Below are 17998 nucleotides of genomic sequence, written 5' to 3'. Positions count from 1 at the left end.
ACCTAATGATTATAAGTTCCATGGCTGCTGCTGCTTCTGAATGCTAGTTTCTTTGCTTCCCACTCTGGTTTTCCCTCTTTTCTACTTCTCTTTAAAAATTTGGCTTTCATAACCACCACCAATGAGAATGTGTTTTGGTTTTCTTATCATTGGCAAACAGAGCAATCCCATCATGGGAGATTTAATCTTTGCACATTCCAATTTTTATTAGTGACCAGTGTTCAAAGCTTGAATCTTTCATTCCCAAGAGAGTTTGTTGCTTCTTTGAACATAAGGTTTCCAGAAGGCAGACCTCCAGATAAATAAAGTATTACTATACATGTTTTTATATCTAGTAATACTGATGCTTACTCCTTAGAAGGAAAACTATGACAAACCTAGACAGTGTATTAAAAAGCAGAGACATCACTTTGCCAACAAAGGTCTGGATGGTCAAAGCTATGGTTTCTCCAGTAGTCATGTATGGATGTGAGTTGGACCATAAAGAAGGCTGAGTGCCAAAGAATTGATGCTTTTGAATTGTGGTCCTGGAGAAGACTCTTGAGAGTCCCCTGCACTGCAAGGAGATCAAACCAGTCAATCCTAAAGGAAATCAACTCTGAATATTCACTGGAAGGACTGATGCTGAAGCTGAAACTCCTAATACTTTGGCCACCTGATGCAAAGAGCCAACTCATTTGAAAAGACCCTGATGCTGGGAAAGATTGAAGGCAAAAGGAGAAGGAGGTGGCAGAGGATAAGATGGTTAGATAGCATCACTGACTCAATGGACATGAATCTGAGCAAACTCCAGGAGATGGTGAAAGGCAAGGAAGCCATGCGTGCTGCAGTCCATGGGGTTGCAAAGAGTTGGACACTACTTAGCTACTGAACAACAACAACAAATACATGTTTTTAACATGGTAACTGGTCAAAAGATAATCATGTATCACAGAATACCTTTCTATTTTCCTTATCTCAGTTCTAAACCCTCAAATCAAATCCTGTAAATTATTCAAAGGAAACACCACTTTGAACTGGTACCGAAAGACAAAAGAACGCCATTAATAAATTTGGCAAGATAGATGAACATATACATATATATACAGTACCTTTTAAAGCTTCCGTTTCTATGTCTACTAATGGCTTTCCCACATAGGCAGTATCATCTAGATTATAATACAGTTTTTTAATGACTCCATCATAACGACTAGTGATAGTAACAGAAGCTTTATCACTTTGAACTTCACAGATGCTATCAAACTGAGACACTGTATCTCCTTCTTTTACATACCTAAAAGAAAAAGTCATAAGACACTTTTACATGAACCATAGTACAGATCATCTGAAACAATAAAAATGCTACACTGAATTAGATGAGTATCCATGGAGCCCAGTATTGAGTCCCAAATGATACACTGAAGGATGTTTCAGAAGAGACTACAATGGCTTTCAGAGGTTCTTTGATGCTTCTTTAAGAAGTATAAATTTTTAAAAAACAATGAAATATTCGTAATTTATAATCCAAAAATTTAATTAATGTATCAGGTTTTTCTGCCTCACCCATTTCTTAGATGAAATATGAACAATGTATTTTAAAAGTGTTATTTTCTTTTATTGTCTCAGCCTTCATCACATTTTAAGGGATACCTATTATTTCTAGAATTAAATTTTAAAAACTGATGTCCTCAATATACATTTACTATACTTTTATAAATTGTAGTTTGAGTTCTTTGTCTTTATCTCTAACATGGCTAATTAATTTCAGAGTCAGCCTCTTCTGACCTGAGATCCATCACTCTTTCCTTGATCCCACAATGCCACAGAGACACAATTGCAAGGTACATTTCTGTGATTATGGTTCTCTCCTAACCTACAGAGCAATTATAATGAAAACTACAAGGAAAGAATGTTTAGGTATCTAAACGAGGTTCTTAAAAGGATCTTTAACAGTATAAAATTGTGGGAGACAATCTATTGACTCACCTTAACTGCTAGTTCTCGAAACCTTTGAAAATTAGTTCAGTACTCGGAGGTGTTTCTGTTTTTCCAGAAAGGGAAAGAAAGAAAAGGGGTAGAAGGATGCCTAAGTAGAGGTCTTTTTAATTTTTGTTTCAAGCCTCTTTCTTTTTTACTTTTTTTTAAAACCTTTGAAACAGTATTCTTTGATTCATGTCTTTTGTTTTAATATTTTAACCTGTTCTAAAAATATAGGCAAACTCTCAGGCAATGGTGAGTCAAATGTACTTGCATTCTTGCTGAAACCATTTTTAATAAACACAGCTTAGACTACATAACGATTTTAAAACAGTTTGGAAAGAAGCTCTAAGTTCATTCATTAACAGCTTTTCAAAACACACGGTCATATCAACTTAGCATCTTTTAGAGACTAATTTATCTATTTCTAGCTGAAGTGAAGAGTAGGCAGTGAAAAAAAAATTCAAAAAGAGCAATAAACAAACCTTAATAAATTACACTGAATAAAATGCCCTGAGGTATGATGAACTGTGCCACCAGTATATTGGCAACATACACTAGATTTACCTTAAAGCTTAAAATATATATATTTTATGTTATAAAGAAAGGTATTTCAATTTAAATAGATTGCTATTTATTTGTACTCAAATTACTTTTATACTTACTTAAAAAAATTTCAGAATAACTTACCATTCTTTAACAGTTACTTCTCTAATACCTTCTCCAATGTCTGAGAGTTTGAACTGAACAATCTGTCCCTGGAGAGCTTCCAAAACAAATAAGAAACGATGATCATTAAATACATAATGTACTGCTAATAGACAGATGCTTTAACATCTAAAATGAGAAAATATTCTCAGAGGCAGAAACTATTCTATTTCATAGATTCAAAACAGCATTTTATAATGTTTAAAAGCATAACCATCATTCATAACCATCAAAGATTTATATAAATTACTCAGTGACAAAGACCTGTTGATACTGCCAAAGAATTATCATTTTCCAATTTCCAAAATAATGTTGTTTTACAAGAGTATAGAAGGCCGTTCCAACAAATGAGATTTTGCACTAATAGCAATGAACAAAAAATAGAACTGGATATTGTACAAAGGGAGATTCAGCTGGATCTCCTTGCTTTATGTTATGAAACTATAATAAACATTAATGACCTGCTCTTAAAATATCTTGTTTTCACATAACTCTTCTCACTCCCAGAGTCTAAAGATCAGGCAGATCCATATTAGAAGACTTGGGAAATTCTTAATCTGCCCAAATAATGTTCTGCCAGCTTATTAAATTTTAGTTTTCTATGTCATCTTTCCATTTTTTTTTAAACTCCTTTTTGAAGTTCTACATCCTTTTTATGACACATAGATGCCAATGATACTTTATGGTAATTATTCCCAAGACAGATATTATTTCTGGTCAACAGAAAGTGTGTATGGATCCTCTCACTTTTCTAAATTAATGAATAGCTCTGAAGTGACTGAAGAATGCTCCTCTCTCTTTTTCTTTGTTCAGTCGCTTAGTCATGTCCAACTCTTTGGGACCCCATGGACTGAAGCATGCCAGGCTTCCCTATCCTTCACTATCTTCTGGAATTTGGTCAAACTCATGTCTATTGAGTCGGTGATGCCATCCAACCATCTCGTCCTCTTCTCCTCCTTCCCTCAATCTTTCCCAGCATCAGGGTCCTTTCCAATGATTAGAATACTATTAAACAAAATTGCTTATAAAACACATGTTAAGGTAGGAAACTTTTCTTTAAGAAATATGAGATTAGTACTTAAGAAATACAAAACATATTTTGATAAGAATGGCCTTTTGTTTCCACTCCGGTAAGTTGTGTTCTCACAGCCTGCTGCTCATAGTATAAATGCGAACCCTTCTGAAAAACAGTTTTGGCATTAAGTATCAAAAACCTTAAAAAAAAAAAAACAACCAAAAACTCTGTATCTTTGATTCCATAAGTAATTTTAAGATTTTCTTCCCTGAAGAAATAGAGAGGTACACAAAGATTTCTGCTCAGGAATAGTTATCATGGAGTTACAATGAAGAACTGGAAACTAACTGAAGTAACCAAAAAATGACAAGTAATTATACCATGGCACCTCTACAAAAAGCAATATTATGTAAGGAGCAGCTTGTGCAAGGGCATGGAAATACAATAACGTACAGCATGGTCAGGGAATGACAAACACTTGTGTACAGCTGATGATAGGATATGTGGCAAGAAATAAGCCCAGGGTTAAGACTTTGTGTGCCATGAGGAAGTGGGGTGTTTGGAATTTATCCTAGAGGTAATCAGGAAAGTGAAAATGCAAGTTGCTTAGTCGTGTCCGGCTCTTTGCGATCCCGTGAACTATACCCATGGACTACAGAGTCCATGGAATTCTCCAGGCCACAATACTGGAGTAGGTAGCCTTTCCCTTCTCCAGGGGATCTTCCCAACCCAGGGATCAAACCCAGGTCTCCCGCATTGCAGGCAGATTCTTTACCAGCTGAGCCACAAGCAAAGCCCAAGAATACTGGAGTGGGTAGCCTATCCCTTCTCCAAAGGATCTTCCCAACCCAGGAATCGAAGCAGGGTCTCCTGCGGTGCAGGTGGATTCTTTACCAACTGAGCTATCAGGAAAGCCCAGGTAATCAGGAATCAGTGGTAAATAAATATGGTCTTAAATTCTTTTGAAGCTGTTCCCCAAAACGGTAAAGTTTACTTTACCACTACTTAAATCTATGCTGGCCCATGACTTGTTCTGACCAATAGAATATAGCAGAAGTAAAGTGTGAGTTCTGAAATTACAAGCCTCCCTATGACCTCTCAGATTCCCCCTTCTTCCTCCTGGAATGTGTCTTGAAATCCCCATATAAGGAAGCTGTTCTAGGTTACTGGAGGATGAGAGATGCTAAGTGGAGGAGAAAAAAGAGATGCCCCAGCCAAAACACAGCACCAATTGTCAGACATATGAATAAGACCATCTTGAACCTTCTAACCCAGAAGACCTTGTAGCTGAATCTAGCCACACTAGTGAGCCCAGGTGAAACCAGCAGAGGAACTGTGCACCCAACCAACCCCCAAGGTGCTAAGGAACAATAAATCATTGTTCCTGTAAGCCACTAAGTTGTGGGGAAGGTTATTATTTAGCAATAATTAGCTGATAGGGAGTCCCATCTACAATTTCACATCTGTAACTTTGTATCTATAATTCAGAGAAAAATATCTCTGGCAGGGGTGTGATAGAAAAGGTTGGGAAGGGGTGCAGAGAAAACAGGAGGTTATTGTAGATAAGAAATTGAAGTATAGAATTTAACATATTTATATATTTTCAAAGCTGTCTGAAAAGGAGAAGACAGGTTTAAAAAATATACAAGATATAATATTACTAGATCTTTGTAGTCAACTCGATGTGAGACAAGAATCAGGATGGCTCCAGGTTTCTAGCTTAATTGTTTACTGAGTTAGGGAATAATAGGAAGAGGATATATCCTAAGTATGTACAGCAATGCCCTTGGCACATAGTAGGTGATCAATCAGTTATCTGTGTTGAATGGCTGTACTCTCACAACAAAACAAAGTTGTATAATACTATGATTACTCTGTTTCCAGATGATTAAACAGACAAGTAATTTGCTTATGGTCACACAGCTAGCATCTGGTAGACCAAAGAATCCAAAGCCTGGGTCCCTTCACTGTTCACCCAAAACTATCACAACATTGTTAATTGGCTATATTCCCCAATACAAAATGTATTTGGTGTTAAAAATAAATCAAATTAAAAATAAATAAATAAATAAACCCAAAGCTTGTGTTTAGAGACTAGAGCAAGAAGTTGGAATTTCTGCTTGAATTGCCTTTATTTTCTCTGAGAAGAGAAAAGATCAACTTTTAAAAATAGAAATCTTTTTCTTAATGGTGAAGATATGGTTTACATATTTTCGGGTGTTGTGGATGATTACATACACAAGGAATAGGAGGATTAATTTATATCAGGGGTTAGATTCCGCTGAAATCCTTTTTTCTCCCCCTATCACCAGCACAGACTAAGGCACCAAGTATCAGTCAAAAGCTTAATGATGGAACAAAGGTCTAGGGTCACCAGAGTTCTAAATAGAACTCTGAATAGAACAGCAGAAAAAAAATTTTTTTTTCTCCTTTTGCCATATCTAATACTTAAAGTCTCAAGTTCTTTGCAAGAGTAGAAAAAGTTGAAGAAAGGTAATTAAGTGGTGGAAGCCGGAGAACTTTCTCTTGACAAGCACCTCACATTGCTTTCATCACGCTATCTTAACAGGACAGATTGAATGCCTTAGAGAACAAAAATAATAATACAGTGAGTAGAACACAGTCCACTAAATCAACAACCTAAGTCATATCAGTGCTGACTATTGCATTTAGGTAAGTCATATGATAAAGAACAGAGGACTCAAGAGAACACTTAGATGTTAAACACAAAGAACACATTTACAGCATTATAGAGACCCAGTATTAAGGGAAACTATGTGAAAGGGGAATGGGAGGTGGGGGTGCAAAAAAAAAAGAAAAGAAAATGAGAATTGGATAGATGTGTGGAGAGCAAGGACGGCCAGACTAAAACTAAAAGATCAACTCTTTTACTGTGGTGAATAAATATACAAAACTTTATTTTGTATAGGCTATTTTGAGATCATACTTACCAGCAGTTGTTTTTAGCCACTGATGTGGATGACTGTACTTGAATGGAGGATAACCAAAGAAACACACATATTTTGGCTTCAAAACATGAACATTACCACGTGTTTGAAAGTAGCGTACACAAATCTAGAGATGAGAAAACAAAAAATTAAGAACTTTAAAAAAAAAAAGAGCTTTTAGAAATTATCTTAATGGCTTGTCTCTAAATATAAACTGAATTTCAAGTTTATTCTAAAAGTAGAACAATCATTATCACAATGCAAACAATATGAAATAATCTAGGCCGAAATCAGAATACTTGGCATCAGTGATGAGTTTAGAAGTATTTCTGGTCAAGAAACCAAAGGAATTCAAACCCTAGCACACAGAATACATTGTTGCTCATTTGTTTAGTAAAATTATATCCTTAGAGTCTGATTTCCGAGAAGGCAATGGCACCCCACTCCAGTACTCTTGCCTGGAAAACCCCATGGGCAGAGGAGCCTGGTAGGCTGCAGTCCATGGTGTCGCTAGGAGTCGGACACGACTGAGTGACTTCACTTTCACTTTTCACTTTCATGCATTGGAGAAGGAAATGGCAACCCACTCCAGTACTCTTGCCTAGAGAATCCCAGGGACAGGGGAGCCTGGTGGGCTGCCGTCTATGGGGTCGCACAGAGTCGGACACGACTGAAGCGACTTAGCAGCAGCAGCAGCAGCAGCAGAGTCTGATTTGCCCATATGCTTATTATCCTTGACTAAAATTCCCTATGAAAGTAAAAAAATTTTAAGTGTATTCTATATAAACACATCAGTGTAAGTATATCTGAGTCATTAAAGACTTCCTGAAATAAAAAGTGACTGCTACTATTTACAACAGCCAAGACATGGCAGCAACCTAAATGTCTATCAACAGATCAATGGATAAAGATGTGGTACATATATGTAATGGAATATTACTCAGCCATTAAAAAGAATGAAATAATGCCATTTGCAGTAACATGGGTGGACCTACAGGCTTTCATAATGAGTGAAGTCCGTCAGGCAGAGAAAGACAAATATTGTATGATACCACTTATCTGCAGAATCTAAAAAAAAAAGATACAAATGTATCTATTTACAGAACAGAAACAGATTCCCAGACTTAGAAAATGAACTTATGGTTAACAAGGGGAGGGGTCAGTGTGGGGATAGGGACAGATGGGGTCTGGGATTGACAGGTACACACTGCTAAATTTAAAATTAATAACCAACAAGGACCTATGGTATAGCACAGAAGACTCTGCTCAATATTAATGTAACAACCTAAATGGGAAAAGAATTTGAAAAATATATAACTGATTCACTTTGCTGTACACCTGAAACTAACACAACATTGTTAATCAACTATACTCCAACATGAAATAAAAAAGTTAAAAGTGACTGCTAGCATTTAAATACACTGAAAAACACATGTAGTATTGTACCCAAACGTTTTCTTACAGTAATTCATAGATTAAATTTAACTATTTTATATAAAATTTTAGTATAATACAATGTTACAGAAAAAAAAATTAAAGTAGGGCTGAATGTATTTCATTTGATAAATCATATATATATAATCTAAGTGTGTAAAAGGTACAATTTTTTTCTGAAAGTTAACATTTCAATGATATGAAATGTTATGGCAACACACTATTCCAAAAATATTCCAGTATTCTTGCCCAGGAAATCCCTGATTAACTACATCACACTTTTTAAAATTTTTATACAATTTAAAAATATTACGGTTTAAAATTATTACAAAGTTTTGACTATATTTCCCATTTAGTACAATACATCCTTGAACCCATCTTTTATCTTCCATACTCCTACCCTACATTGCCCTCCCTCCCACTGGAAACCACTAGCTTGTTCTCTATATCTTCAAGTCTGCTTCTTTTTTTGTCCTATTCACTAGTTTATTGTATTTTTTAGATTCTACATATCAGTTCAGTTCAGTTCAGTAGCTCAGTCGTGTCCGACTCTTTGTGACCCCATCAACTGCAGCACGCCAGGCCTCCCTGTCCATCACCAACTCCCAGAGTTCACTCAAACTCATGTCCATTGAGTCGGTGATGCCATCCAGCCATCTCATCCTCTGTCGTCCCCTTCTCCTGCCCTCAATCCCTCCCAGCATCAGGGTCTTTTCCAATGAGTCAACTCTTCGCATGAGGTGGCCAAAGTACTGGAGTTTCAGCTTCAGCATCATTCCTTCCAAAGAACACCCAGGACCGATCTCCTTTAGAATGGACTAGTTGGATCTCCTGCATCCAAGGGACTCTCAAGAGTTTTCTCCAGCACCACAGTTCAAAAGCATCAATTCTTCGGCACTCAGCTTTTTCACAGTCCAACTCTCTCATCCATACATGACCACTGGAAAAACCATAGCCTTGACTAGACGGACCTTTGTTGACAAAGGAATGTCTCTGCTTTTTAATATGCTGTCTAGGTTGGTTATAACTTTCCTTCCAAGGAGTAAGCGTCTTTTAATTTCATGGCTGCAATCACCATCTGCAGTGATTTTGGAGCCCAAAAAATAAACATAAAATCTACACATAAGCAACATCATATAGCACCTTTTTTCCTCTGACTTATTTCACTAAGCATATCGCTTTTCAAGTCCATTCATGTTGTTGCAAATGGCAAAATTTTCATTCTTTTCTATAGCTGAGTAGTATCTCATGTCTTCTTGACCCATTCATCTGTGGACAGACACTTAGGTTGCTTCCATATCTTAGAAATTATAAACAATGTTGCTATGAACATTACAGTATGTGTACCTTTTCAAATTACTGTTTTGTTTTTTCAGATATGTACCCAGGAGTGGCACTGCTGGGTAACATGGTAGTTCTGTTTTTAGTTTTTTGACAAACCTCCCTACTGTTTTCCACAGTGGCTGCACCAATTTACATTCGCACCAACAGTGTATGAGGGCTCCCTTTTCTCCACGTCCTTGCCAACATTTGTTTTTTGTGTTCTTTTTGATGATAGCCATTTTGACAGGTGTGAGGTGATATGATATCCCAATGTGGTTTTAGTCTGCATTTCCCTGATGATTAGCAATATTGAGCATCTTTTCATGTGCCTGTTGACCATCTACATTTCTTCTTTGGAAATATGTCTATTCAATTTTGCCCATTTTTTTAATGCTGAGTTGTATGATATGGCTTGATCAAATTTATCAAAGGCAGCAATGGAAGGAGCTCAAGGACCAAATTGTTGACTGGAAATATCAGATCAAGGACTTTGAACTCACACATTATGGGTTATTGTGAGTATGTATGTGTATATGTGTTTATTAGATTATAACAGTAAAGCCTGGAGGGGCTTCTCTGTTGGCTCAGTGGTACAGAATCCACCTGCCAGTGGAGGAAATGTGGGTTTGATCCCTGCGCTGGAAAGATCCTCTGGAGAAGGAAATGGCAACCCACTCCAGTATTCTTGTCTGGGAAATCCCATGGACACAGGAGCCTGAGCTACAGTCCATGGTGTCGTAAAAGAGTCTTAGTGACTAAACAATACTAACAACAATGCCTGAAGAGAAAGGACAAAGTTAAAAAACTATTATTGTAGTTGAGTCATGAAATCACAGGCTCTTGGCTGAGATGATGACTGGAAAAAGAAAGAAAGCAACACAAATGCAAAATGATTACTAGCAATTGGATGTCTAGTAAGAGACGGCTAAAACACAGTAGTGAAGCTGCTGACTAAAAAGATGAAAAGGAAGGGAGAAGGAGAAAAAAAATTTTTCAAGTAGGAAAGACTTTTTTTATACAAACAACACAGCAAAAAATAAAAAGTAATGAAAAGAAGATTTAGCAGACTCTCATAATAAGGAAATACATTAGTAATAATACATCAGGCAGTCATTGAGCACACTGTAAAGACAGGATTATTCTGCACTCATGAATTCAAAACTAAATAAGAAAGAACAGTCTCTGAATTCAAATTGTTTATACTTCACTGCAGGAAGGCAGACAAAATAGATAAATTCAGGATGATAGGGTAAGTAATCAAGAGTCAAATGCATGATGCCATAGGAAAGTATAAACATATTAAGGTTTTCTTAATAATTTACTGTAGGTGATAAGATCTCTTGCTCTTTATGATTTTTTTAATAACACATGGAAAAAAATAGACTTTTTTACTAAGCAGTTCAACAAAGGTTCATTGAGTACCTACTATGTGCCAAGCACTTAGGATCAGAGAACAAAATTGCTGTGATTCCTTCCTTTATGGAATGTGTAGCCCATACTGTGAAAGATGAAAACAGGACTACCGGTGATTACAATAGTGTCATAATGGGAGAAAGGGGAGAAGTAGTGTTAAGAAAACACAAAGGAGAAAACTTACCTGGAGAAAGTGAAGCAAGACCTAAGGGATGAGTAGGAGTCAGCCAAGGGGTAAATGTGTTGCAGATAAGGCTATAGGGAAGTAAGGCAAGAGTCTTTGGAACAGAGGAAATACATGTGCAAAGGTCTGGAGGATAGAAAGGAAGGGAGAACAATGTGCTTAATTAACTGAAATTTTCAATATTCTTCTAGCATAGCTTAGAGTGTGCTAAGGGTGATGTTTCAAAAGTGGGTTTTAGGTGACTGGAAAATCCAATGGATAGAGGAGCCTGGTAGGCTGCAGTCCATGGGGTCGCTAAGAGTTGGACACAGCTGAGCGACTTCACTTTCACTTTTCACTTTCCTGCATTGGAGAAGGAAATGGCAACCCATTCCAGTGTTCTTGCCTGGAGAATCCCAGGGATGGGGGAGCCTGGTGGCTGCCATCTATGGGGTCACACAGAGTCGGACACGACTGAAGTGACTTAGCAGCAGTAGCAGCAGTAAGGAATGAAGCCTGGAGAGATTGGAAAGATTCAGATCATAAATAGCTTCATAGTCATTTGAATTCTGAATATTTTGCTGAGAGCAGTTTTAAGCAAGGAAATGACACTCTCAAATTTATGTCCTACTTTATAAAATGACTCTGGCCATGCTCTGGAGAATAGGTTGGAGAAGTACAACATTAGAGACAGAAAGTCCAACTGAGGAAGGTCCAGGATATCTGCAGCTGGCAACAAGGTGTAGAACAATGACCAGATTTTTGAGAGACTTCTAGGCTAGAAGAAACAGGTTTGAGGGTTTAGTTCTAGAGCCTAGAGTCTGATGTATCTTGGAGGCATTATAGGAATCACTGTGAAACAGCTAAAGGCTAGCCCTTCCAAACTCTCTTGGGCTAGCAGTGGCCAAGTTACATCACTAATCAATGAGTCTGGCTGGTACCACCCCTTCCTCCTTCCTGCCCTGAATACAAAGTTGTAGAGCCCTGATAATGATGAGCCATTTAATCAATCCCAGCTGCCATCTAACTTTCATATGCTTTGTATACACAGATAATTTCCCATTTACTGGTTGGGTTTATTACCTACAGCTGAAAAATGCCTAATATACATGAAATTTGGAGATTTTCAGGGCAGTAAGATATATGGGTCTGTAGTAGAGCTGGCTGGAAGACTGGGGGATCATCAGCATATAAATGGCAACTAAAATTCAAAGTGGATGAGGTAACCCAGGAAGTGCAAGAAGTACACAGATGGCCAAAGTCACAATCCTGAGAAACACCAGTGATTAAAAGTTGATCAGGGAAAGTGGAGAAGATTGGGATGAAGTGTTCAGAGATGTACGAAGAATATTGGGAAGCGGGTGTCACAGAAGCCAAGGATGAAGAACTTTCAAAAGAATATCTAGTGAGGTGCTGCAGAGAACTTATTTCTCCTGGTTACCTCCTTTTTGTGTCTGTGCTCAGTCACATCCAGCCCTTTGCAACGACATGGACTGGAGCCCACCAGGCTCCTCTGTCCATGGGACTCTCCAGGCAAGAGTACTGGAGTGGGTTGCCATTTCCTCCTCCAGGGGATCTTCACCATCCAGGGATGGAACATTCAAAGTCTCCTGCATTGGCAGGAGGATTTTTTTTTAAACACGGCGCCACCTGGGAAGCCTTATCTCCTAATTAGTTGTCACAAATCTCAAATTATATACTATCCATTGGGAAACTCGTTGACCCCCCAAGACACCTTCTATGTGTTCCTGTAGTTCTATGTACTTGCGCCGTTTTTTCACGCAGTGCTGTAATTGTTTGTCTAATGTCTCTCTCTCTCTCCCCGCTATGCCCCACCACAAAGCTGTAATTAAACTCTGAGAGGGCAGAGATCAGTGTCTTTCTTATACCTATTTCCATCCCCAATTCCCGGTACCTGGTATAGAGCAGGCTTTTGAAAGGTTTTTGTAAGATCAGGGATCAAACGCTGTAGGAAAATCCGAACAGGGGACCCAGGAAGAAAAAAAAAAAAGCCTCTATGCAAATAGATAAAACACTACGATCAGTGGGATGTTAACTGTTTGGTGCTAAAAGGCTGTATGAAAGGGGAGAAATGAAGGGGAAATGTTGGTGGGTCGTAGCTCTGGTGATTTAAAAGGTTGGAAAGATACTGGTGCAAATGTGGGAGACAAGTCTAAGTCCAAAGAAGGAAATGAGCCTCCCAGATGCTCGGAGGCAAGGGCCTATGGTGTTACGGTTTTCTTGCCCAGTCTCTTCCTCTAGATTGTAAATTCCTCGAGGAGAGGGGTCGTATTATCAGTTCTGAAACAAAGTGGTGCTCAATAAATATTTGACGAATATAGTATATTTCAGTATCCCCAGTGCCAAACACAATGCCCGGTACCCAGATGGTGCTCAACGAAAAGCTATTGGGCGAAAGGCCAGCTGGGCTTTGGGGTGCAAATGAAGCGGGAGGGAGAACGAGTCACAACAGATGGGCGCCTTGGTATAGATCGAGAGAGTGGGTTTCCAGACAGGTTGGTTCGCCACCGTCGCTGCCCTTCGTTTTGCATACATCCCTCCACCTCTCCATCACGCGAGCCCTGTACGCGAGGCACTCGGAGGAAAAACCAAATCATCTCTCCCAGGCAACTCCAAATAAACCACTCCGTCCCGACCCCAGATGGGCCCAACCTACTTACCAGCTGCCCTGCAGTCCGGCTCCAGGTCCTCAGCACAAGCGCTGCAGCCATCTTACTCCGGAAATGACAACTGCTCCGAGGTTGGAGGAGTTGCCTCAGCCGCAGACAGACTGGGGGCGGGGAGACGCGCCCCCACCTGACAGCCAACCAGGGAGCGGGGCGGGGCTGAGAAAACCCCCAGGGGTGGGTGGAGGGCACTGCTGAGGGGGAGGGGAGCGAAGTGAGGAGTGGGCCGTCCCAAATTTAATTTCAGGGACAAAGTTGGGTGGGGCACTGCTGTGCAAGTACTTATGCGCCAACAACGATCATCTTTTCAGCCCAAGTAAGGGGGGAGATAGAGTGTGTTAAGGAAACATAAAGGAAGGGCACTACCTGGAGAAATTTAGGTTGAACTAAGATCGGAAGAGTTAAGTAGGAAACAAACAAACCTTCCTTCAACTCGTATTGTAACCGCTTGATTATAGAAAACGGGACATTTCTATACATGCAAGACTCTGTAGAAGCAAGTGTTAGTCGCTCAGTCGTGCCCGACTCTTTGCGATCCCGAGGACTGCAGCCCACCAGGCTCCTCTATCTATGGGATTTTCCAGGCAAGGACACTGGAGTGGTTTGCCATTTCCTTTTCCAGGGGATCTTCCTGACCCAGGATAGAACACAGGTCTCCTGCACTGCAGGCAGTCTCTTTACCGACTGAGCTACCAGGGGAGCTAGTTGAATCAAGTCTATACTAGAATACTTCCTAATAACTGGCATTTTTCTTACTGGCATTGTGTCCTTGGTTACCAAAAGTGGCTTTTTTTTTTAATGGAAAATGAACAAGATTATTATATTGAAGACAAACGTCATCAACATTATCTTTCCTTCTTAGGGAATTTGTCAGATATAGCTGCCCAGCATATGCAATATATGTCACAGGCATACTACCTTGAATTATTTGCCTCTGGTAGAAATGTCAAATTAAGCTCAGTGGAAACAGTAAAGACAAGATCAGAACTTTAATGGTCAATCCTCTTCACAGTAACTAGGAAATCAGTTTCTAGAAATGTCCAGGATGAGATTTGTTTTTTTTTTCCCTCTTACGTGGGAAAGAAAATCTGTACAGATGTTTACAGCATTACAGAGAAAAACCCACAGCAAAGACAAAATCATAAATCTCAACACTGAAGATTAGTGGCTCTAAAACAAAATCTCAGGTACGTCACAAATTCACTGTCTATACTACTCAAACTCACACTTTCAATTTTGCCTATGTGCTTTTCAGTATAGTTCTTACACACACACACCTGTAAGCAATAAATCTAAATCATTACCTTTATTAGAAAATCTGGGGTAGTCAAAGAACTTTGATTTTTTGTTTTAGCATTTCCCCTAATAAAATTAAAGAGCCTCTTGATGAAAGTGAAAGAGGAAAGTGAAAAAGTTGGCATAAAATTCAATATTCAGAAAACTAAGATCATGGCATCTGGTCCCATCACTTCATGGCAAATAGACGGGGAAACAATGGAAATAGTGAGAGACTTTATTTTTCAGTTCAGTTCAGTCGCTCACTCGTGTCCAGCTCTTTGCAACCCCATGGACTGCAGCATGCCAGGCTTCCCTGTCCATCACCAACTCCCGGAACTTACTCAAACTCATGTCCATTGAGTTGGTGATGCCATCTAACCATACTTCCTATAAGGTGGCCAAAGTACTGGAGTTTCAGCTTCATCATCAGTCCTTCCAATGAATACTCAGGACTTATTTCCTTTAGGATTGACTGGTTGGACCTCCTTGCAGTCCAAGGGACTCTCAAGAGTCTTCTCCAACACCACAGTTCAAAAGCATCAGTTCTTCGATGCTTAGCTTTCTTTATGGTCTAACTCTCACATCCATCCATGACTACTGGAAAAACCATAACTTTGACTAGACAGACCTTTGTTGGCAAAGGAATGTGTCTGCTTTTTAAAATGCTGTCTAGGTTGGTCATAGCTTTTCTTCCAAGGACCAAGCGACTTTATTTTGGGGGGGGGGGTGGGGGTCCAAAATCACTGCAGATGGTGACTGCAGCCATGAAATTAAAAGACACTTGCTCCTTGGAAGAAAAGTTATGACCAAAGTAGACAGCATATTAAAAAGCAGAGACATTACTTTGCCAACAAAGGTCTGTCTAGTCAAAGCTATGACTTTTCCAATAATCATGTATGGATGTGAGAGTTGGACCATAAAGAAAGCTGAGTGCCAAAGAATTGATGCTTTTGAACTGTGATGTTGGAGAAGACTCCTGAGAGTCCCTTGGACTGCAAGGAGATCCAACCAGTCCATTCTAAAGGAAATCAGTCCTGAATATTCATTGGAAGGACTGATGCTGAAGCTGAAGCTCCAAAACTCTGGCTACCTGATGTGAAGAACTGACTTATCGGAAAAGACCCTGATGATGGGAAAGATTGAAGGCAGGAGGAGAAGGGGATGACAGAGGATGAGATGGTTGGATGTCATCACCAACTCGGACATAAGTTTGAGCAAGCTTCAGGAGTTGGTGATGGACAGAGAAGCCTGGCGTGCTGCAGTCCATGGGGTTGCAAAGAGTTAGACACCACTTGAGTGACTGCACTGGACTGGCTAACAAAACATTTTATAGACATTAATAATATGTTTCCTAATACTCCATGCATGTGTTTGTATAAAAAGATTAAGTAGCTGTGTCCTTGAACTGAATTATTTTTCTTCCTAGAGTCCCTATACTACCTTTTCCTTCTAACTTTCCCTTTATAGAAACTCTTGGTTTTGAGAGGACAAGTACCCTTCACCTCAGTCTTTTTAAGTTATTCTTGGCCTTTTGTAATTTCATAGAAACTTTATTTATTTATTTTTTTTATTTTATTTATTTATTTTTATTTATTTTTTTTAATTTAATTTTATTTTTTAACTTTAGAATTGGCTTGTCAAGCTCTTTAAAAAAGTCCTGGTGGACATTTGATGGAATTTGATTGAAATTATATTTTCAATAATATAGCTAAAGATTCTTCAGGGTTTTATTTGTAGGTATTCATATCATTTGAGAATAATGATGGTGCTGTTTTTGTCTGTTCAGTCTTGTGTCTTTTATTTCTTTCTTGTAGAATCTGGCTAGACTCCCATCATCTGTTGAAATTATGGCTTAACAAGCCATAATTGTGGACATTCTTATCTTGTTTTAACTTGAATTGGTGTCTTACGTTTTACTATTATTTACTGTCATTAAGAAAGAAATTTTCTGTAGGATTTTCCAGATGTCCTTAATCAGGTTACGGGAGTTTACATTCATTGCTAGTTTTGTTTGATTTTGTTTTACCATAAATAGGTCTTGATTTTTTTCAAATGCTTTTTCTTCATCTATTAATGTGATCTTAGGTTTTTGATATATTATCATAACATTTTTCTAATGTTAAAATGATAATCGATCTCAATTTGGTTATAATATACAATATTTTATAAACATTGTCAGATTTATTTGTTAATATTTTGATTGATTAGGATGCATCTAAATTTATAAATAAAATTGGCTTATACTTTTTCTTCTTGCTGTCATCTTTGTCTGGTTTTGGTATCAGAGATTGGGTAGAATATATGCATTCCCAGAGCTTTCCCTATTACAACGTTAGAACATTGGGATTAGGATCATTAGGAGACAATGATGTTCACATCAAAACACAGAGGTTCATATCCCAGTATTCCTTAACAACTGTGTAGCTAGCCTTGCAGCAAATTGTTTAACACATGCAGCTGTAAATCAGAGTAAAAACAGTAAATATTTTAGCAGGTTGTGCATGCATGCACCGGCCAAGTGCTCAATCAATGTTGGCTGTTATCCGTATGATTTATCATATTCTAATTGCTGCTCCCTCTTAACTGTAAGATAGGTACAGTATATTTTTATCCTGAAGATTGACATCATAATTGCTTACTTCTCAGTCTGTCCAAAATACTTCCAGTATCTTCGGACAGAGAATACCTTACTCTCCTTTGCTTACATAGAAAGCCTTGCACGTGATTTGGCACTCAATTAATGTAGGAATTGAACTACAGCGGAATCAAGAAGCTGGTTGTCCTTTCTGTCCTGGCCTGAGGTGAATTACGTTAGTTGCACTGTTCATTGCCGCCATGAGCTTGTACTCTTTCTCCGACAAAGTCGGGTTAACTTTGGCTTTTTGAGAATTATACTGCCGATTCTGATTCTGTCCTTTTCCACTCATCCCCAAAGAATTGATGTCTCACAGGAGAAAAAAAAGATAATATTCTACACACGTGCGCGCACACAGTAACAGACACCAGTGTAGAACAAGAGGCTCATGGGTATCATCAATGCGCCAGGGGAACACATTTCAAGGGCTAGGCTGCA

The 17998-nt window shown here is 38.6% G+C and overlaps 1 protein-coding gene across 2 annotated transcripts in view; it reads right to left on the bottom strand.

The window, feature by feature from the left end:
• DBT (dihydrolipoamide branched chain transacylase E2) overlaps positions 1-13800 on the bottom strand; it is a 46793-nt gene extending 32993 nt beyond the window's left edge. For both annotated transcript variants that reach the window (XM_025288208.3, XM_006049795.4), the window contains exons 1-4: positions 13642-13800; positions 6631-6754; positions 2647-2722; positions 1092-1273 (exon numbers count right to left, since the gene is read on the bottom strand). In XM_025288208.3, the coding sequence (XP_025143993.2) occupies positions 1092-1273; positions 2647-2722; positions 6631-6754; positions 13642-13692 (433 nt within the window). In that variant the 5' untranslated portion in view covers positions 13693-13800. The remainder of the gene's footprint in view (positions 1-1091; positions 1274-2646; positions 2723-6630; positions 6755-13641) is intronic.
• Positions 13801-17998: the final 4198 nt, after the last annotated feature.

The sequence above is a fragment of the Bubalus bubalis genome, chromosome 6 (genome assembly GCF_019923935.1).
Source record: "Bubalus bubalis isolate 160015118507 breed Murrah chromosome 6, NDDB_SH_1, whole genome shotgun sequence".
NCBI classification, from domain to species: domain Eukaryota; kingdom Metazoa; phylum Chordata; class Mammalia; order Artiodactyla; family Bovidae; genus Bubalus; species Bubalus bubalis.
This window is presented reverse-complemented; position numbering and strand designations above follow the sequence as displayed.